The sequence below is a fragment of the Anolis carolinensis genome, chromosome 4 (genome assembly GCF_035594765.1).
Source record: "Anolis carolinensis isolate JA03-04 chromosome 4, rAnoCar3.1.pri, whole genome shotgun sequence".
Taxonomy (NCBI): domain Eukaryota; kingdom Metazoa; phylum Chordata; class Lepidosauria; order Squamata; family Dactyloidae; genus Anolis; species Anolis carolinensis.
Genome location: NC_085844.1, coordinates 185,677,690 through 185,701,187, shown reverse-complemented (window position 1 = coordinate 185,701,187; position 23,498 = coordinate 185,677,690). Strand labels below are relative to the sequence as shown.

General features: G+C 42.8%; 1 protein-coding gene across 2 annotated transcripts in view; it reads right to left on the bottom strand.

Moving 5' to 3' along the window:
- slc6a9 (solute carrier family 6 member 9) overlaps positions 1-23,498 on the bottom strand; it is a 77,549-nt gene that overhangs the window by 21,629 nt on the left and 32,422 nt on the right. The window contains exon 1 of one of the 2 annotated variants that reach the window (XM_008109506.3): positions 17,263-17,575. The exons of the other annotated variant lie outside the window; for it this stretch is intronic. Within the exon in view, the coding sequence (XP_008107713.1) occupies positions 17,263-17,298 (36 nt within the window). The 5' untranslated portion in view covers positions 17,299-17,575. Of the gene's footprint in view, positions 1-17,262; positions 17,576-23,498 lie in introns of those variants that run through there. 2 annotated transcript variants of the gene reach the window in all.

Genomic DNA, 23,498 nt, shown 5'->3' with positions numbered 1-23,498 from the left:
TAGGCCTAATATAGACTTATCTCACGTTTACACCTTTCCAACTCCCACCTTTTCCTCACTACTGATCAGCTGGAAGGTTTTTTTTTAGTAGTATCAGCACTTGCAAGATGGTGAACAAGGACTAGAGCAGGGGTCCCCAAACTAAGGCCCGGGGGCCGGATGCGGCCCTCCGAAGTCATTTACCTGGCCCCTGCCCTCAGTTTTATAATATAATATATTGTATATACATATAATATTGATAATAATATTATAATGTAATACAATATAACACTAATAATAATACCATATAATAATATTAATTATATATTCTATATTACATATAATATTACTAATAATATTACAGTATAGTGGTATAGTTCAATATAGTAATATATAATGCTAATATAGTTCTATGCTAGTAATATAATATATTGTATGTACATATAATTTGTAAGCCACTCTGAGTCCCCTTTGGGGTGAGAAGGGTGTGATACAAATGTAGTAAATAAATGCAGTAAATAATAAATAAATAAATAAATAAATAAATAAATAAATAAATTTTAGGCTTAGGCTCACCCAAAGTCTGAAATGACTTGAAGGTACACAACAACAACAACAACAACCCTAATTAACTTGACTATCTCATTGGCCAGAAGCAGGACCACACTTCCCATTGAAATCCTGATAAATGTATGTTGGTCAAAATTGTTTTTATTTTTAAATATTGTATTGTTCTTTCATTGTTGTTGTTGTTGTTGTTTTTGCACTACAAATAAGACATATGCAGTTTGCATTGGGATTTGTTTGTATTTTTTTCAAATGATAATCTGGCCCCTCAACAGTCTGAAGGATTGTGGACCGGCCCTCGGCTTAAAAAGTTTGAGGACCCCTGGACTAGAGCAATGCAGGCTTTCGGTATCAGATCGTAGCAGTGTATTAATGTAATAAAATTTGAGCTGGAAATGAATGGGATTCTACGGTAGATGGTAGATGGTTCTAGTGCAGTTATGTGGATCTGCAGACAAGAGGCAAGATAAACACCAGTTGCTTCCAAAGTCCTTTACTCAACATATTTGAACTGCAAAACTGAGAGAAAATGGGTAGTGGATAAACCTACCTCACCAGCCCCTGCTGCCACATTAAAAAAAAAATCAGAGATCTGGAGCTATGGCTACCAAAGTAGAAACCATTAGAAAAATGGAAGTTGATGACAGAAAAAAATATTATTGGATACATTTTGGAAGAATGTTTATATTTATTTATGCAAGGTTTACCTGGCTTCTTTGTTTCATTTCACACATTAGTGTTAGTTTTAAATAAAAACATTGCTGAAGTGTTGGAGTGATATTTTCTTTTTTGTACGGTAGGTAAGCAGATAGGGGATGATCTCCTAAATTCTCTCAAAGTAGGAAAATTAGTGATTTGGTTGTTAGAGAGAATCAGAGGTTATAGGTAAGGCATCTGTTGGAACCCCGATTTCTACCAACCTCTCTTCACACAAGGGTGAAGTCTCACTTTTTGGGAAGACGAGGGCATTCAGCAGCTAGGCTACTAACTGGGGCCCATACACAGGGAAAGAACCACTCCCATGTTGCGGCTGCTTCACTGGCTACCAGTTCGCTTCCAGGTTAAATAAAAACTGCTGGTTATTATTACTTTTAAAGCCATAAATGGTTTGGGCCCAGACCATCTAGCGAACCGCATATCTTTGTATAAGCCTCTTCAATCAGCGGAGGAGGCCCTGCTCTCAGTCCCACCCCCATCTCAAGCACGGTTGGTTGGAACGAGAGAGGGGGCCTTCTCAGTGGTTGCCCCCCATCTATGTAACTCCCTTCCCAAGGAGATAAAAATGGCCCCCTCTCTTCTCGCCTTTAAAAAACACTCAAAACTTGTACTCAAGCATATAGTGAGGAGGAAGGATAGAATTCATAGAACAGACATGGATTGGAACAGGTATGATACTTGGCTAGACTGGCTTTTAAACTGTGATAATTTAATGTGTGTTCTTAACTGCTTAATCTTAACTTCATGTCATATAATGTTTGGTGTTGTAACTTTATTAGTGATTTTTTTGTTTACATTTTACATTGTTTTTGTTATGGGCATTGAATGGTTGCCTTTGTTTATTATTATTATTATTATTATTATTATTATTATTATTATTATTATTATTACAACTATCAGAGAAATAAGGGTATATTCAGATCTCGGAAGGAAAAAGCGAACTAGATGTTTGCCTGTAACCACTCTGCTTTCCATCTCAGTGGGCATCTGCCACTGCTATTGCATACAGTCCAGAATTCATGCCTCACTGCCACAATGTTCCAGTCTGAGAGCTGTAGCATTCTAGAGTCTCTCCTTAAGTATTCACATGACTTAATCATGGGCTTTGACATAGACAGGGGAAAGGTAGAGTTGGTTGCCTAAGGATTCCCATCTGGCCTGTCTTGAAGTAAGCTGATCGGTTCTCAATATTATTCACTGGAAGAACCTAGGACAGCTGTCATAATAAAGTGGCAAAATTTTTGGTAGTAACACCGACATTTGAATAGTGTGTCCATATCAGGCTGGTGCCAAGACACTTGACTCTTATTATCAGGAAGTGAAATGATAGAAATTTGCATCGGACTGCAGGTATTAAAATTGGATATGATGCTATCTTGCAGGACTGAACAGTATGCAAACTTTCTCTTTCCTGTTTAAGGGTAGGATAGGCCGATTTAAGAAATGTTTTTTAAACCATGAGAAAGTATTGCAGACTGAAACAACTGGTTTAAATAAAATTCCTGTTTTGCTGAATTTCCCCACCCAGGTGCACATAAGGGGCACTGTAGAATTGATATTTGTTAAAGGTGCAATGGGGAAATTAAGGGTTTATATTTCATATCTTCCATATGTAAATACCCTAAAGACACCACATCCCATCTGAACTTGAGAGATAAGCGGGGTCAGCCCTGGTTAGTATTTGGATGGGAGGCTATCAACCAAGACCTGGTGCTGTCGGCTATATTTCTGTAAAAAGGAAACCCCTCTGAGCCTTCCTTGCCTAAGAAAATCCTATAAAATTCATGGAATCACTGCAAATGTACAGATAACTTGAAGGCAGGTGCACAAACATACACTATGCAAGACCATTCAGGGCTTCCCAGAACCAAATTCTGATCGTTATTGAATGGAAGCGTGTTCCTCCTTATATTATATTTCATGTTTTTAAAAGCAATTTTAGACTAGTTTGTCATTTCATTGCCTCTGCAAGGTACTGTTAACATTTTGTTGAGGGACCCATACACTTCAAACCACAATCTGAGACAAAACCTTTAAAATCACTCCTGGGGAATCCCAGCAGTTCATCCTTTCCCCAGGACCCAGTGCACAGGCTGCTTCTGGGAGAAACCATGTGCAGGGCCCTGAGGGAGAAGAAGGGGCTATTGCGAGTTCTCAGGGGAATCATGGAATGCCTTGCATAGGAATTTGTGTGCTTTGCTAGGGATTTAGCAACGTGCAACAAACGCAATTTAGTGAGAAGGCTATATTATTATTTATGGGGAAGGTTTGGGCATTGGACTATGACTCAGAGGAGACCAGGGTTCAATTCCCACTCCATCATGGAAACTCAGTGACCTTGGGCAAGTAATGCACTTTCCACCCCAGAATAAATGATAAATTTGTGATAAATTCATCTTAGGGTTGTCATAAATCAGAATCAACTTGAACAAACATCCAATAGCAATATATCTGTTGTTTTCTAAGCTCTAGTTTATATTCATTACAACTGATGAGGTGCGCCCATTTCTAATACCATAAAAGGTCCAACTGATGCAATTACATTCTTTTAGCTAAACTTAGGATGCATGCATATAAACCTGCCTTGATGCCATGCGTAGTTTTTCATTCTTTTCTCTACAACAAACAGTTTTAAAATTCTTTAAAATACAATAATTTTAATATTTTCTGAACTGTAATTTCTCAGAGAGCAGAGTCTGCAACCTTCTACAATCATGCACACAAACTCACAACAAATCAACAAAGGTCAAAGTCACCCATGCTGAAGCCTTTATAGGTATTAGGGCCAAAACAAAAGCAATGTACACATACAAGTGCAAGTTGGCTAGGGTTGTCAGGTTAAGATTATTCCAGGCCTTGACATTTCAGGGCCCAAACATGAGACCTTGGGACTACCTTTGATGACGTTATAAAAGGCCAGCCCTGGCAATATTATGAAGTGTTGTTGCCAGGAACAGTCCCTGATGATATCAAGTTAGATACTTTCAACCACAAGCATCAGAGCCAATCACACAGAGTACATCATTTAAATTAAAACCCTCAAGTCTAACAATTGTAGATAACATATCAATCTTTCAAGATAATGGTTTCATTCTGAGGTCTTTCAACGCATTGATCTCATGTTGGAGATTTCTCTCCTTCATTCTAAGAAAAGGGCCCTTGCTCTGTGATCTGGAAACTCTGGCAAATTTCCTCTAACTCATGTATGTCCACACAACCATCATTACTGGGGTTTCAAGGCAAAGTAGCAATTCCGAGTTACCAATGAGAATAACCTTTTAGTTAAAAATGACTTAACTGTACAGAACTAGATACAACACAAACATATGACATAATATTTTTTAAAAGACAAACAAGCAGACTCTAATTTCCAGAATTGAGCCATGATTTCAAAGCTTCTTGTCTTATTTCATACTTATAAGCATTTGCTAAATCTGAAGGGAGGAGAGGCTTCCAAGCAGCTGCCTGATTTTTGGCTACTTTTGGCTTTCAATATTCATCTACAGACATATCTGAAACTAATATACTATAGTTGCATCAGAGACTTCTGTGCCTCTGCAGTAGGATGCATGCAGGGAATAACCTCGTGCAATGTAAAAAAGTCATGCTGCCATTCATATGTGTGTGCGCGCGCATGCTAGAGATGCAAGATCACTTATGACATATAGCTTTGCCCTTAATGTAGCAGCTTTTCATATGCTTGCTGTCCGTACAGACTTTCCTGTGGGTGTGGGTGTGTGTATGTGTTGTGTGGGTGTGTGTGTGTGTGGGGGGGGGGGGGAATAGATGGAAGATGGTTTTCTCTGTCCTCCTTAACATTTTCTTTTGTTGCCACTACTGTCTCCACAGTGTGATGTCTCTACTCTTCACTATTTTATTGAGATTGGTCATTGCTCTCCTCCCAAGAAATAAATGTCTTCTGATTTCCTGGCTGCAGTCTGCGTCTACAGTAATATTTGCGCCTAGAAATACAAAGTCTGTTACTGCTTCCATGTTTTCTCCCTCTATTTGCCAGTTATCAATCAGTCTGGTTGCCATAATCTTGATTTTCTTGAAGAGTAGAGACATCACACTGGCAACAAAGGTCCGCATAGTTAAAGCAATGGTATTCCCTGTAGTAACCTATGGATGTGAGAGCTAGACCGTAAGGAATGCTGAGTGAAGGAAGATAGACACTTTTGAACTGTGGTGTTAGAGGAAAATTCTGAGAGTGCTTTGGACTGCAAGAAGATCCAACCAGTCCATACTCCAGGAAATAATGCCTGATTGCTCAATGGAGGGAAGGATATTAGAGGCAAAGATAAAGTACTTTGGCCACATAATGAGAAGACAGGAAAGCTTGGAGAAGAGAATGATGCTGGGAAAATGGAAGGAAAAAGGAAGAGGGGTCGACCAAGGGCAAGATGGATGGTGGTATCCTTGAAGTGACTGGCTTGACCTTGAAGGAGTTGGGGGTGGAGATGGCCACAGGGAACTCTGGCATGGGCTGGTCCATGAGGTCACGAAGAGTTGGAAGCGACTGAATGAATAAACAACTGTAACCACATAACTGCAGCTTTATGCCTTTCTTCCTTTGGGCCCCCCAGCCCCAGTCTAAATACAGTATTATAATGCGACAGTACTCTAAGTTTACTTTTTACCGCAAACCGGTAAATAAAATGTAAACTTTCAAGATACTATAGCCTTCCTTCTACTTTGACCCATAAAAAAGCAAGCTAGTCACATCTACAGTAAACAGGAGCTGGTGGGAGACACTGGGAAGTTCCATGTAAAGCATTTTCCTAATACTTCTATCACAAGCTTTGGGTTAGATGACTGCTATTCACAATGGTGGCCCTAAACTGGTGTTGGTCTTCAAGCGCTTGCTGGCAAACCTTGCTGGATTTTCAGAAAACAACAAGACAACTGTAACAATAGGGGTTAGATATGGTACTGGTCTCTGGTGTCTTGGAAAAAAAATCATTGCCAGGCCGCATCAGATACTTTGGGAAACATTGGCACAGATTATATTCAGCTCAGCATTATTCCAGCTGATTGTAGATGTCAGCATACGTTCTTGCCTTGCATATAATGGAGGATGTCTTTAGGTATGCAAACAAAGATTAGCAGCAGGAGCTGATGGACTTGTACAAGCATCCACAATCACAGGTATGCTTATCAACTCATCTGCATAAGAAAGAGGTCTTTACTCTTTAAACATCCCTAAATAAGTTACCAACAAGATACAGTAACTGCCAAAGGAACAGAGGTATTACTCCAGGTGCAAATACAGGCAGTCCCTGAGTTACAAACACATGACTTAAAAATGACTCATAGTTGAGAACAGGGGCGAGGCAACAGGAAATGAGAGGAAATTTATCTCTAGGAATGGAAATTCACTCCCATAAGAAATTCACCATGTCCCCCTAGGGCCCTGAACTTACCATCCACTGAGCCATTTAGGTCATGTAATTATCTTAACAATCTCACTGTGTCTTATTATCAAAGACTCTTCACAAAAGTGAGACTAAATGTTCTTCCATCAGAGCTCCTAAATGGCAGACTATCTGGTATCCCCTACTCCCAAAGATTATGCCCGTGCGGTGGAAATGAAATAGAATCATTAGAACACATCTTGTTACTCAGCCCAGCGAGGTCAACTCATACACCCAATCCTGACCTGATTGTCTGATCATGCCCCACAAGCAGGGCCAGTTCATCAGGGGAGCGAGTGAAGCGCCCGCCGTGAGCGCACTTCAAAGGGGGGCGCTGTCGAGGCAGGAAAGAAAGCCCCCCCCCAGCTGTTTGCTTACCTACCCCAAAATCTCCTCTTGCTCTCTCTTTCTTTCTCCATCTTTCTTTCTTTTTTTGGCTCTATTTTTCCCTCTGTCTCTCGAGTAAATCCTGACAAATATGGCCCAGGGCTGCTGCTGGCATGAGTGAGCACGCGCCCATGGAGCCAGGGCTGGGGAAAGGGGGAAACTGCCTCTGCTGTCGCTGGAGAGGGAGGCTAGGCGCTGCTTGCAAGAGTGCAATCAGTCACCCCCAAACCCTGCTTATATTCAAAGTTGGCCAAGTTGGGTCTGTATGCCAAGTTTGGTTCAGATCCATCATTGTTTGGGTTCACAGTGCTCTCTGGACGTAGGTGAACTGCCACTCCCCAAAATCAAGGGCAACCCTCCCCCTCCAAACCCCTCCAGTATTTTCTGTTGGTCATATGGATTCAAGGTGCCAAGTATGGTCCAGGTCCATCATTGGTGGGGTGCAGAGTGTTCTTTGATTGTAAGTGAACTATAAGTCCCAGCAACTACAATTACCAATGTCTGTAAGCCACTTTGAGTCCCCCTCGGGGTAGGAAAAGGATATAAATATGGTAAATAAATAAAGAACTTGGGAACTGCCTGGGGTTTCCTTGGTCTGAGCTGACGGTACTGGAGGAGGAATATGGGGGTGGGGATGTGTGTATATATATGTGTATGTGTATATATAGGGAGCTCCCAGTGGTGCAGCGGGTTAAACCACTGAGCTGCTGAACTTGCTGACAAAAGGTTGCAGGTTCAGATTTGAGGAGCAGAGTGAGCACCCGCGGTTAGCCGCAGCTTCTGCCAGTTTGAAAACATACAAATGTGAATAGATCAATAGGTACTGCTCTGGCAGGAAGGTAATGGCCACATGACCTTAGAAGTGTCTATGGACAATGCTGGATCTTTGGCTTAGAAATTGAGACGAGCACCAACCCCCAGAGTCGGACACAACTAGACTTAACGTCAGGGGAATACCTTTACCTATAGATAGATAAGATAGATAGATAGATAGATAGCACATTTGGCTGGAGTCATACATTGTCCCTGTTCCGACTTTCATACAAATCCAGTTTGAGAACAAACCTCCAGAACTTCTCTTGTTCCTAACTCAGGGACTGCCTGTATAGATGTGGGCGAACCTGCATCCGAATGGCGGAAGCAGGCAAAGGAAAGCTTCCTTTTCTTCAGAGAAATACATTGATATAAAAAGGGGGAGGGACAGGAAGTGGTGGGAGTAGGGCTCACCTGCTTCCTTGTGGCCGTGCATTTGAATAGGCAGGAAGCTGCCTTCCGGTGGTTAAAGTAGCTGGAGAGCGCGCCCGCCGCCCTTCGTGCCAGCGTGGGCCTAGCGTGCGTGCTCTCCAGGAGGCTGCCACGGCCTCGCCCGCTGCTGCCACCACCTTCAGGTCAGCAACCCAATAATTCGTTGGCTGTTCGAATTTGGGGAGCAGGGTGAGCTCCCGCTGTTAGCCCCAGCTTCTGCCAACCTAGTAGTTCAGTGATTGGTTTGGGGGTGGGCGACAAAATTTCTGTTTGCCTACACTTGAAAATTACCTTGGACCGGCTCTGCTGGCAAGGGAAGGTCAGATATCTTATGAAGGATAAGCACCACGAGGTTACCTTCATGGTGGCAAAGTTCCATGCAGTGGCAGCAAGGCTGAGAAGATCCTAGTATCCGATCAGGGCATTACCTGACTTAGTGTAGAATGTGTCTGTTTAGCACATTTCCCCGGTTCTGAATGTTCTGTAAACTCCTGTATGTTATCCACTTAACAGTTGTGCCTCCATGGACCGTAATAAAATGTATATATATATATATATATACACTCCCGTACATCTGATTCCTAGTTACAAATGGGGGTGAGACAACAGGAAATGAGAGGAAATCTACCTCTAGAAATGGAAATTCACTCCCATAACAGTTATCATGCGGAAAAGATGATTCCACAGAAGCTTTATCACCAATCCTTGTTTCCACAACAACCTAAAATTTTCAATATCCAATTGTCACAGGGTTAGAAAGTGAGGTGAAATTTTCTGGGCATAGACAGCAACACAAACACAACAAGGCTGTTAGCCCTTCCCTATGCTATCCAAAGCTAATGTATATATATTCGGCTTCAGTTACGGTTAAAAAATGTACCAGTTCTGACTTATATACAAATTCAATTTAAGAACATTCATGGAGCACTGAGATGATGCTGGCTGCATCTGCCAGTTAAGGAGCTCCCAGTGGCACAATGGATTAAACCCATTGGTTCAAATCCGGGGAGCGGGCTGAGCACCTGCCTATCAGTCTCAGCTTCCCATGTGGATACATGAGAGAAGCTTCCCACAAGATGGTAAAACATCAGGTTGTCCCCTTGGCAATGTCCTTGCAGATGACTAGTTCTCTCACACCAGAAGTGACTTGCAGTTTCTCAACACACACATACACACAAAAAAACTTAAGAGCAAACCTACAGAACCTAATTTTGTTTGTAACTTGGGGACTGCCTGTAAGTTCATTGATGCATAAAATAGACTGCATACAAAAGGTGGTACAAATTCCCGTTTAGGTATGACTCAAGTGACCACACAGGGGGAGAGTCCTGCCAATGATTTCTCCCGAAGGCAATGCGCTGTTCTGTAGGCATGAAGGGGAAGGAAGTCAGTATAGTATCCCATGGTTAATTCATCAGGGCTCAGTGGCAGTGCTACCTTTCTTATGCTAATTCACCTACTGGCTCAAGTGGTGAGCCTTGAGGCAGAGCTTGCAGAGCACTGGGCTCCTTCCAGAAGAAAACTTCCACCTTCCAGATTTATGCTTGAGAAGCTGCTGCCGGCTGCACAGCCCCTTCCGGTAAGTGGCTCCAAGGGACATACTGGCCTTGTGATGGTGGCAGAGAGAGAAGAGGAGCAGGCCTGGGCTAGGAGCCAGGTGGCAAGGAGGGATGAGTTGGGAGCCAAGGGAAATCCTTCTTTTGATCTCAACTCACTCATTTCTTGGGTGGAAGGAAGCCTCACCTGACCTTCACACACTGTCACAAAAGTTTCTGCCACATGGGAGCAGTTCAGAGAAGTTGAGCTGCTCAGTCTGTATCAGTACGGAAATGAGTGAAATCCAACCTACTGACAAAATAATGTCCTCAGTACCAAAAGACCTGGTGTGGAGGCACCTGTGGATAAAGGAAGTGAATCCCAGGCAAGCATGCCCTAGGAGCAGGGAAGGAGCTATGAAATATATTTTCATAAAATACTTCTGAATACAGACTGAATGTCTCTTATCCAAAATGCTTAGAACCAGAAGTGTTCCATATTTTGGAATGCTTTCAATATACAAATATGCCCAATGAGTTAACTTGGAGATGGGCCCCAAGTCTAAACGTAAAACTAATTTGTTTCATGCACACTTGATACACATAGTCTAAAATTAATTTTATAGGCAATTTAAAATTAATTGTATGCACAAAAGGTATGTGCACATTGATGCATCAGAAAGCAACAGTTTCACTATCCCAGCTGCCGACATGGACAATTTCAAAATTTTGGATGAGGGATGTTCAACATGTATTCAGTTTCCTGTGAGAGTCAAGTAGAAAAAACAATAGTAAAGTTTCTTTTTTGAGTCATAACCCCATCTTATAGAGGCCAAGTGACCCGTGACCCCAAAATATTAAAAATAAGCTTTTTAATAGGGTAAATGAAAATGCACCGAAAATAGATTTTTTTTCAGTATAATATAATTCAAAATAGTGTTAACTTATGACATACTTAATGTGATGACTGAAATTGTAATTCATTAACAAGCTTCAAAATTCATGGTTGAGTTTTCGTTAATGCCAACCTCATGGCATTCTCAACATTTAACCTGTTTCTTATTTTGGTTTTCAATTGAAGACGTGTTGAAAATCTGCTCTCAGAGGTATGAAGAAACAAAGGGGACTAAAATTCAAAACACAAGCATGGTGACATTTGGATGACGTGATGTTTTGTTTTCCCTTTTTAAAATGTTCATAGCTCACCACTGCCCGGTGACTCCACAGAAAACCCTTCTGGTGACCACAAATGAAGTCACAACGCATGGGTTGAGAACCACTGTTCTAGGGCACTGTTTGCTTAGTTCACTGTACCCAGCTGCATTTGTATCTTACCTTTCCTCTAATGAGATCAAGGTCCCCCAGAGGTTATTTCTCCTTCATCCTCACAATAACCCTGTGTAGTAGGTCAGATAGTCCGTGAGAGAAGAAGTCTGGCTGAGGTCTCCCAGGGAGTTTTATGTCACAGTTCCAACACAGGTTTTCATACTGGCGGGAAGCAGCACTTCCTGGTCAATGGACTTCCATGCTTGCCCTTGTATAGATAATTACATCTTATATAAAGGGAAACAATCCTTCTGGAGAGAGGACTCCACTCTTGAGTTTAAAGCTCATACATTTTAACAAAGCTCCTCCCATGGAGCTATTCCTACAAGAAGTTACAACTCACAGATAAAGCATGTGTTTTAGGAAAAAAAGTTGAAGAAATTAAAGGTTCCTTTCTGAAATGCTGGAACAATTTCTTTTTTCGTACTCCTGTTCTCAGAATCCCCCAGCCAGTTAAGTCAGTTTTATATTGTATATGCATTTCTTCACTTCCAATCAGACTTGGGAAAATGGTCTTTTCTGAACCACACTTCCAGAATCCCACAACCACCAAAAGCCAAAACAAAGTACTGTATTTACTCAAATCTAATGCTCACCTTTTTTGACAAAATTACCTTCCCAAAATTAGGGTGCACATTAGATTTGTGTAATATGGTAAATACTTTTTTTAGTTTCAGGATTTTAAAAATTGAGGTGCGCATTAAATTTGATGGTACATTAGACTTAAGTGAGTATGGGGAATATCCCAAAGTGATTTCTCTCTCTACACACAGATGACTTTTTCAGTTTTTTCAGGACTGTGAGCAAATAATTAAAAAAGAAATCAATAGGCTGTGTGTCAGAAAAAACCCAGGTCACCGTAAGTTGGAAACAACATGAAAGCACACAACAACTTTTTCAAGTCATTTCCAACAGACGGTAACCCTAAGACAAACCTATCTTGGGGCTTCCTTGGCAAAAATTTTTAAGCAAAGGGGATTTGCTTTTGGCCTCCTTTCTGGCGGAGATGGTGCGTTCTCATGGCCAAGTGTGTCTCCAGACTCACAGTCCAATGCTCAAATCACTAGATTGATTTTATTGCTTCATCTGAAAAAATAATGACAAAATTGGTAATAAGCAGCTGGGGTCTGTTGAATAGTGACAAGTCCTACTCAATCGTACCGCTGTTTTATAGCAAGGTTACTTTCTCCATTTCAAACAAATTTCTATCTATCAGCTCTACTAAAATTATTATATTCTAATGTTCTCATAACCTAACTATATGCCCCATCCTGAGGAAGGGCTTTTCCAAAGGAAGTGTGGGTCAAGGAGGACGTTGTTTGCCTGAAATATGCATCATTCCCACTTATTCCCCAGATAGTTCCTTTTATATATAGTTTTCCTAGCCAGTGCTTTTAAGTGTGGAATGTCCATCCTCCTTTACCTCAAAACCTCACAAGTACAAATATCACTTTATTTCAAACAACATTGCTCTTGAGAACACTGCATTTTGAAATATCAATGCAATATTGAGACAACTCTCAAGTCTTTAAAAGTTTTCAGAATTCCTCCGGGTGAGCACTGAACAATGGTGCGCAATTGGTTAAAAAGTGGAAAGAGGACTATTTCCCAGAAGATTACTTTGAGCCATGGAATTCAACTACCCCTACAACTTAAGGAGCTGCAGCAACTGTATATGAACTACCGTATCTCTGCCAAATCAAAAATCCCATCTCAAATGTTTCAAAAAGAAAAAAGCTATCTCACAGGAAAATAAATCACCAATTATGGCACTTCTTCTCCCCCTCTCTGTATGTACTCATTAGCAAACTTTTTTTTCTTGTTGAAAAGAACAAAACAAGGGAAATTATTTGTCTGCTCGACTGACTGCAACAACGCTTTGGACTCCATCTGGCACCCAGGGCTGAACCTTAAATTGCTACAGAAAGCAATCGGGGGGGGGGGGGGGCATGTGACCTGATTAAATCTATGCACTAACCCATCAAATGCAGGATAAAAATAAACAAGCAAACTGAATCTTCCAGACATGAATGCAGATTCCACTCACCTCTATTCACCCCTATCTGTCAAATACTGAAACCCACCCTGTCTAAGTCTTTGCTTAAACTTAATCGAGAGCCAGAGTGGCACACCTTTTTCAGTGTTTAGATTATGACTCTGGGAGACCAGGGTTAAGTCCCCATTTGGCTATTGAAAACAATTGGGTGATCTTGGCCACATTACACTTTCTCAGCCTAAGAGGAAGGCAATGACAAATCACTTTTGACTAAACCTCACTAAAACAACAACAACAACACAGGATAGGGTCAACAAAGGCACACACTACCAGAATGAGAACAGCATCAACTCCTACAGTCAATAACCCAAGAGATAGCAGGGAACTTTAGTGCAGTGGTAGAACCCAACAAGGAACGTGGGGCAAAGCAGGCATCATGGTTGTCTAGAGATCGGAGAGCTTGTCCTAGGCGGATCCAAGGCTCTTTTGGGGAAAGTGGCAACAGAAGGTCAAAGGGCTGTGAAAGCGAAAGGAAAGGAGATGGGGGAATCCAAATACCAACAATCTGTAATCCTTACACAAACAGTTTGTTTGCAGATTGCAGGTGTGGGGGATTTGTTATATTTTGTCATTCTAGTTTTTAAAGAGACATTCACAAGATTTAATTCTGCATATGCAAAACTTGTAAAAGGGATTATTTAGATAACCGAATAACAGTCTTTAATCTTAAGGAAGTTTAAGTAGTGAAAGACCCTTCCTTTCATTCACCCATCATACCTGGTCCTTTTCTTATCACACCCCAAACTGAAGGAACAGTGAGAATTTTTAGAAGGCCATTTTTTGCCTCTGGGATTTTTACAAAAGTTCAAATTTTTGTTTCTCTCTATGTGTATTTCTAAAGACAATTTGCATTGCTGATTACATGGAATAATTTTTTTTGCATTACAGATAGATTGCCTGTTAGGAAAACAGTTGCTCGCAATCTCTTGTATAGAAGCCCCTGATGGTGCAATCGGTTCAACCCTTGTGCTGGCTGGACTGTCGGTTCGAATCTGGGGAGACCGGGTGAGCTCCCTCTGTCAGCTCCAGCTCCCCATATGGGGACATGAGAGAAGCCTCCCACAAGGATTGTAAAACATCAAACATCCAGGCGTCCCATGGGCAATGTCCTTGCAGATGGCCAAATCTCTCACAATGGAAGCAACATTTTTCTCACACCAGAAGTAACGTTTTGGGTTGGTCCTGACCCGAAAAAATCTCTTTAATTCTTGGAAAAACATATTACAGCCTATATGTAAAGTAGAGCAAAAGGATGTCAACGCAAAAGGAGCTTCTGAACCGCCCGCCTCATTTTACCAGGATCCAAAGAGAGAGAGAGCCACATTTTCATCCAGCAATATGCCTGAGCACTTTTGGTAGTTTTCATAAAAGAAGGCGCCTTTAAGTCTGGCCTTAAATGGTATGCTAGCATTTATATAAATCCACTGACTCCATGGATTTCTTTATTTATTGTTATATTTATATTCCACTTTTTCCCTTCACACGGTGACTCAAAGTGGCTCACAACTAAAAGCAATTCAGTACAACTTAAAATATACAAATATTAAAACAGTATTAAACAACATTAATATTAAAAAATTCAGGTTACAATAATAAAAGCATATAAAATCACATCACAAAAATTTATTGTAGCTGGAACCACTAATAGGATCTGGAGCATTGTAACCTGATTTTGATCATTTCTTACGATGTTCATCTCACTTTTCTTTTAGAGTTGTTTAGCACTTTAAAACATCTAGCAGGAGAAGCCATTCTTGTACCTCTCACTGTATCTGTATCTGGATGTTTGGGAAAATGTCATCTCCTGACCCAACCCCCAAGCGTATCATGCAAACATTAAAACAGTGGTTCTCAACCTGTGAGCCCCCAGGTGTTTTGGCCTACAACTCCCAGAAATCCCAGCCAGTTTACCAACTGTTAAGATATCTGGGAGTTGAATGCCAAAACATCTGGGGACCCACAGGTTGAGAACCACTACATTAAAACCAGAGGCAGTCGAACGGCGAGGCGAATTAAGCGGTGTCCGGTGGCGCACACCAACAGGGGGCGCACTCGAGGTGCCCCTGTGTAAGCATGCTGCCGCCTCAGCGCTGCCGCCGCCCGCCGTCATCGCCCATGCTTTTTTCTGCCTCAGAAGCCCTGCGTGTGCACACAAGAGTCCCATTGCCCAAAATGGCTGATGGGACTCCTGAGCGTGCGTGCGCACAGGACTCTCATCAGCCATTTTGGGCGATGGGACTCCTGTGTACATGCATGTGCAGGGCTTCGATCGTTCACGCGGACAGGTGGCGCCCGCCCACCCCCCGCAAACCAGAGGCCACGGCTGCGGTGGCGGCTGCAGCGGCTGCAGAGGTGCATGCTCTCACGCCGCCCGGAAGGCAGGTCCAGGCCAGAGCCCTCCCGCCTGCCTTCCGGGTGGCCTGAGAGCGTGCACGCCACCCGGAAGGTGGGCCCAGGCCAGAGTGCGCCCGCCCGCCCTGTGTGCCGACATGCGCCGGCTGGCCTGGGCCCGCCTTCCGGGTGGCGTGAGAGCGTGCACTTCCACAGCCGCCGCAGCCGCCACCACAGCCTCTGGTTTGTGGGGGGTGGGCGGGCGCCAAATTTTGGGGGGGTGGCGTCAGGATTAGGTTTGCCTACTACTTAGAATTATCTCGGGCTGGTTCTGATTAAAACATAAAATGAAGATGGGAGATGGTATAGTGATGATTTCATCTTAGAAATGTATTGTCAAGGTCAAGAGAAGAACAGATCTGAGCGAATTTTAAACGTATGCGTAGAGTGCAGCCAACATAGTCAAAACTCTGGCAAATTACTTTTGGGGATTCAATTCCCATGGTTTCTTGAACATGACTATGATGATTATTTCAAAGATACTATGATTCCTTTGGCTGTTAAAAAGTTTGAATACTAGATAGAGTTCACTCATAGCATAATCCATTTCCAATCTCTTGCATTTTCTTCTTCGGATTCATCTAAATATCAGACTGGCAAAAATAAGCAACCTTAAAGGAGGATGTGGTTTGGAGAGAGGGGGTACATATGTTTATAAAGCAGAGCTGAAAAATAGCCTTCGAAGTAGACGATTTCTAGGAACTTATAAAAAGCATTTTGGCAGGAGCATATACAGGAATGTTGGCAGGAATGAACTCCGTGACCTGTTGCTATAATAAATTCATTCATTTCATTTTATATCCCACCACCACCTTACAATTTACTTTTGCTGTTCTCTGGCTCTCTCTATTGGAGAAGAGGGAACATGACAGGTTCCATATCCTGCCTGTAAACAAACATAAATCCTGAATGAATCTAAAAGTGTGGAATGTGAATTATGGTTGTGTTCCCTTGCTACTTCCAATCAACACACACAAAAAAATCCCCAGCAGATGACAGAGTACCAAAACTTGGCAAAATTTACCTTTTGTACCACAGGTCCCAGAATCCTCAACCATCTTGGGATTATGAGAGCTTTAGTCCAATAAAGTAATGTTTCCTGAGTTAGGGAGCCTTGTAACAACCATGAAATACAGGAAGCCCACAAGAGTGGAATGCACTACTAGTACCAACTTAAAAAGGTGTTCTCTTACACCTATATACATATTCAACTTTGAAATGCCAACCTTCTGGCTTCAGGAAGCATGTGGCACAGCAACCTCTCCCCAGTCTGTTTATGTGCTGGAGCCCCCAAACTGCTTTATGCCTCTCCCGCCCTCATGACAAACAACCTGGCAGGGGATGCATGAGCCACATTGAGCCTGGCAATTCCTTACCTCTTGCCACTGTCTCCTTGGGAGCCAGCACAAAGAGGCTTTGAGAGAGTACGGTTACCGGCTTTGACTGAGCCTCCGGCATTAACTTCTCCCCTTTCTCCCCCTTGTTGGTTTGCTGTGGCAGCCACAGCAGCACCGGCACCAGTTCCCTTCTTGCTGGGTGCCCGGCTTTATGGCCCCATGCATAGAAGACAGTCGCCAGCCCTTCCTCCCCACCAGAAAAGTGTTCCCTGTCCCGTTTGGGACTTTAGGAAAGTTTACCCACTGACCTGCTCTTGCGGATAGGAAACTTCTTGGCTGCTCATTCCTTCAATCTTGAGGTGCTGCTAGAATTGCTGCCTCCACTCTTTGCTGCCTCCTTCACATCCAGCCCTGCTGCTACTAGAGCGATAATGTGCTTGCCTCTTGTTCATGAACTTGGCATTACTTTCAGCTCAGTTCCTGCAGCACCACGCTGTCCCCGCCTGCCCAGTGCCCAACGCCGCCCTACCCAGTACCCATCCACACTCTATATCCAGCTCATTGTTCAGTTTTCATCTTCCTCCTCCTCCTCCTCCTCTTTCACTTCATTGTCTTCCTCCTCCATCTTTTCTCTCCCCATCTTACTCCATTATGAATCCTTACTCTTTGGAAACCTTTTTCTCCTTCTAATGCTAACTCACGAAGCTAAAATAAGCATTATTTGGGAGACCCACCACTGAATCTCTTTGTGTTTCAAATTTTCACTTAAATGTCAAAGCAAAGATGCTGAAGGATGGGGAATCTAAAATTTCTCCTTAATCTGATGGACGTGAACACACATGATATAACCAAAACCACATATTTCCTGGCTAATGTAGCTAGGCCCGGCAAGGCCAGGCAGACTGGACACTGCTAAAAAATGGAGGGTGGAAAGTATCCTGCTTTCAATATAATTTGCACAGGCTACACATCAGTACAGATTTTGAAATAATGCTTGTAAACAAAACAGGACTGCTTCTCACAGTGAAATGACCAGCTAACCCATATGTCATCCCAGTCTGAGAAAACTCCATGATCTCCTGTCTCTTTCTTATGGCTCTTTAAACCAGATTTTAAGATCACAGAATCTACCAGAGAAAGGACTATCCTTTGGCCAGTATTGTGCCAATACAAATCATGTGCTGGGAACACATGAAACCACATGAGAATTTGTCTCTACATGCATATCACATTCAATCTCTAGGGAAATGGTCTTGAGAAACACTGGCATATCCTTATGTTGAAGCATCTGTCTAATTCCCTCTGAACTGTGACCACAAATTCAATTCTCACTGAGATAGGACACAATTAAGCTGCATGGTTATATTCAACCAGATATCCACCTTGCTTAGTCTTCCCTGTCTGTACTTCCTGAGGAGCTGAGACAGGGTTCTTCCAGACAGGGCTTCAGGCAGGAGGTGCCAAGAACTTCACCTGTATTTTTTTGGATGCAAATGTATGCTTCCCATCTATGCTTTCCATCAAATTCTCTGTATCCATTGATTCTGCATCAATTGATTCACCATCCACAACTTGAATTGTTTATAAATCCCAAAAGCAAACCTTGATGGTGTAATTTTTGTAAGGTATGCCATTGTGCTACACCATAATGGAAATTTTGGTACCCACTCTGTGTCTGTGTATCCTTGAATCAAACATTAATATATACCAAGGGCAGAGCTGCGGGGGGGGGGGGGGGGGGGGAGGAAGGGCGGAGAGATAAACTTCCACCAGGAACAGTTGTGAGAAAGAAAACTAAGGATTACCCAATCCTGTGGGATTGTTTAACTCTGTGGGTAATACAAATCGTTTGAATACAGAAGGTCCCAGATTCATAAGTTAGGATTGGACTACCTCTAGGCTGGACAGACCAGTGGTCTAAATTTAAGGCAGCTTCCAGTATTCTGACACAAATATCACAATGCAGACACGCAAACAGAGTTTGTTGTTACTAGTGCCAACTGGAAGACGAGACTGAGAGAACGAGAACTCTTTGGGATGCAGGGCTACAACCATACCTGAGACCTCTTGTTCCATGTTACATCCAAAGCTGACTCGCCCTTGCTCCGTCTGCCCAGCAGGCACACAACGGGCAGTGAAAGAACCAGCTCAACATGACCTTATCCTAATGAGGCCTCATTAGCAGCATCCAGTTGTTGGGTGCCCCTCCTTCTTAATTAACTGGCATTAAGTGTGTGTGTTCCTTTTAGAAAGGCCTAAGACCCCACTGTGCCTGGACAAGAGGTGGACAAGAAAAACTGCTATGTTTTCCTTTCTATTTGGGCTGTGAAAGAGCTGCTCTCTAACTTAGTCCTTTCCATCATCAGTGGAAGCTACTCCTATGTGTGCAGCCTACTGTAAGCTCCTTGGAAGCTGGAATATCTGGCACAGTCAGAGGATTACGGCCTTGCTGGATTCTGCTGAGGCAGGAATCTTGGAGCTTGATCTGATTTCATAACAGCTCATTCACAGTGCTCCCATAACCCCCTCCCCATGCAGCTATTTCAGTCTTGGCCTGATGCACCCTTGGCCACACTGGGACGTCTGTCTGCATGCACCTGTTGCAGGGCATCCTGAAAAGTCCAACTATTGACAAGGCTCGTGCAAGGAAGAGGCCACTCGGGAGTGTATTTGCATATAGCACTATGACCTGGTTGGGACCCAGCCTCGTGTAGGGATGTAAACACTAAAGTCGTTGCTGCTATATGCCTTCTAATTGTTTCTGACTTATATCAATGCTAAGGCAAACCCATCACAGGGATTTCTTGGCAACATTAGTTTAAAGGGGTAGTGGCTGAGATTGACATGGTCACCTAATGGATTTCTGTGAGCTGAACAGAGATTTGAATCCTGGGGCCCAGAGTCCTATTCTAATGCTCAGGCCACTACACCACACCAGCTGTTGATAAACACTAGAGGCTGGACTTGAAAACACTTGAAACTATTTCGCCATCACCTTTAGATCTGGTCATAGCATGTCGATAACAATGACAAGGCACACGTTGGTCACAGTGGGTGAGGAAGACAGACAGAGGGCTCATAGCTTCTCCTTCCCCCAGAGGTATAGCTCAGTGGCAGAGAGCATGCTTTGCATGCCAATGATCCCAAATTCAATCCTTGGCATCTTCATGTAGCACTGAGAAAGGCTCTTTTCTGAATCCTTGAACAACCATTGTCAATCAGTGCCAATAATACTGCACTAGATGGATCTATGATATGACTTGGAAAAAAATCAGCTTCCAGATTGACATGGTCTAATTAGCATAACCATGTCTCCTGCTTAGTCTTGCCTAAATCTTTTTTTATTTCAATCCAAACTTCCTGACTCACAATACAGCAATAACAAAAGGCAGGATGGAATCCTGCCTTTATATAAAGGTCTGTCAAGGGCTCCCTAAGCTTCAGTGTTCAAATATTGCCTCCTCCTTAGCAAGTTCTGGATCAGAGACTTCGAATGAGTGAACCAAAACTGGTTATATGAGTGTAGTGCCTCCTCCATTCTAAAACCCCATCCCACCATCCTTACCGGCACATAACCCGGGTGGGGATAAACAAAGATGAATATGAAGTACAATCCCCACAGTTTTTGAAGTGTGATGGGGAGCTTGTTCCAGAATGATGTGTGATCCCATTGAGGCATCCCAGGTTGCTTTCCCTCCAGGGATCACAAGCTGCCTCCTCCTGCTGCTCTCCCTTTCTCTTGACATCATCACAGCTCTTTCCAGTGGAACCATTTATGAGGTCAACGGGCACTGACTAGACCATATGGTGATAACAATAAGCAAACACATAAGAGGGTAAATGAAAATGGCCCACCAAATATTCTATGTTCCTGTTCATCTATGGGTTCCTTCTAGGAGAACCAAGAACTTGGGTTTCTGTCATGCTTTTGGTCCCACTGCTGCCTGCTCTGTTCTTTTGGGATGCTCTCGTCCCTACTACAGCTTCAGACAGGATGCTAAGCCCCTCTGCCTCCTGACTATGGCTCCAAGCGCCCCAGCTGTTTCCTGAGCATTAACGTCCAAGGTGCCCAATGAGGCGTGAATGAGACAGCAGAACATGGCAGAGGAAAAGTAGAGAAGGGAGAGGGGGGCGGAGACCAGATGGTGTCTGGAGTCTGTCATAGTTACACATAGATGGGAGATGGTCCAGAGATGAACTGCCACTTGCTGCCACATGTGGGGGCAATCAGTATCCAATGCTAGCTGACAACCAGCCCATTGTTCCACTACACCTACTTGCCACCACTGATGCAGGAAAGGCAGAGTAAGGGGCATATCAGCAACAGATGCTGATTCAACCAGAAGGTGGAGCTAAACAGATTCAGCAGCAAGAGCGTGTCAACTAAAGCAGCAGCAAATGCCAAGAGGGATGCATCCATCATCGTATGCAAGGTATCATAAGTTGAAAGGAGCAAGTCGTCAGCAGAATGAAAATGCTTTGGGATGAAAAGTGAAAAGGAGTGTGAGGGATGTATTGTAATCCTGAAATCCAATATATCACTACCACCAAACTGCAAAGTGATAAGAGGTCTGTATCTTGGAGATATATGGTATGCCCATGACCAATCTACAGAAAGAGTATGCCTGGACATCTCAGATGGTGCCCATCCTTGGTCTGAATGGGGCAATCTAGAAAAAGTTCACTCTAGTCAGAAAACTTTGAGCTGAACAGGAAACTCAGTCATTTCCCAAAAATGGCAAAACTTACATTCCATTCATTCTGCCTTAAAGCATTACCAACAGAAAGAGTAAGAAACCTAAAGCAGAAAAATGATATACAGCTAATTTCAAACATAGGTTTTTCTACCATTAACACAGAATGGCCTACACTGAGTTTGGGGCCATTTGTGGTAACTTCCCATCTTTCTCTTGGAAGCACACATAAGACGGGAATTGGGATAGATAGGTCTGTGTCGCATAGTATCAACAATTATATTCTCTATGATCCAAAAGCTCTTTCAGAGTCTCATCAAGTATTTTGATCACCTCTGTCACCATTACAGGGCTATACAGCCATTCATATAAACACACTCCAGACTAAAATGTCCAGTATGGATGGGTGGCTATATTACAGAACAAGGGAAACTATACTGTTATTAACGCAAGCTAACACAGGATTTGTCTTTTTTGGTTGCAGAATCACACTGTTGGCTCATGTTTTATTTATAATCAACAATAATTTCAATATCCTTTTTGAATCAAGTATTTTCATTTATCTATTGAATTTCATGTTATTAATTTCTGTTCAATCTTCTAGTTAATTTAGGTTATCTTGAATTCGGTTCCTATCTTCCAATGTGTTAGGCATCCCACCCAGTTTTGTGCCATTTGAAAACCTGATAAGGATTCCTTCCATCTCATAGTTTATGTCATTGATAAAAATATTGAAGAGTAGTGGTCTTAGGAGATACTCCCGAGGCACTCTACTCAAAATATCCTTCCAGTTTGAAGAGCAACAATTGATGAGAACTCTTTGTGCATGTTGTCCAACCAATTATGAATCTATCTGACAGTGTTCCAGTCTATTCCACAGTTAATCAGTTACTGAAAACATTATGACGGACATCATCAAATGCTTTGCTGAAAGCCAGATAAATGACATCCACAACATTCCCAATTAAAAAATTGTAAGATTGGATCGGCAAGATTTGTTCTTGACTAACCCATGTTCGTTCCTACCGGTCACTGTTTTGTCATCAAGATACTTGCAGACAGACTCCTGTATAATCTGTTCTGATACAGTGGAACCTCAACTTAAGAGCATCCCAACTTAGGAGAGTTTTGAGTTAAAAGCAGTTGCTCAACCCACTTTTGCTTTGACATACAAGTAGCATTTTGAGTTAAGAGCTATTGCCAGAGGGAGTGATAGCTCGAGAGTACAGCTTCAAGGGAGCAGCCTCCGTGCCTTGTGCTCTTGTCCACGTTGGGAGATTGCAGTCCGCTTTGCGCTCTTGTCCACATTGAGGAATTTTGGGTTAGTTGATTTTGTGTGGTTTTTATTCCTGGTATGTCTGGCTTCATGAAGAGAGAGAGGGAGAGAGAGCAAGAGAGAGAGGGAGTGTGATGACCCATGGGCCTTGTAGTCCTGCACAGGACATTGTAATTCCTGATGAAGATGAAAACTTGGGTTTTTTACCTTCCCAGTCTGAACTGGATTCCTCTCAGCCAGATCTTTCCCAGGCAGATCTGGGAACCTTGCACCTGCAAGAAAGTTGTCTCCCAGAAGTATGTCAAACAAGCCCAGAGCCTACTTCTCCCGTATTCTTGCGCCGGGAGTTTTGTAAACAACAGAGAAGTTTGGATTCAGCTTCGCGCAGGAGTGCGAGGATTGCAGCTAAGAATGTGGCCAATTAAGACTGCTTCTCGTGAGAATCTTTGGGGAGTCTCACATCTGGTCTCAGAGTTAGCTTTCGGTTCTGATTCCCAGAGAACTGCTTCGGCGGGAAAGCTAGACTCTATTTAGGTGTTTTACCCGCGTAGTAACTTCGCGGAGTCAATTCGTC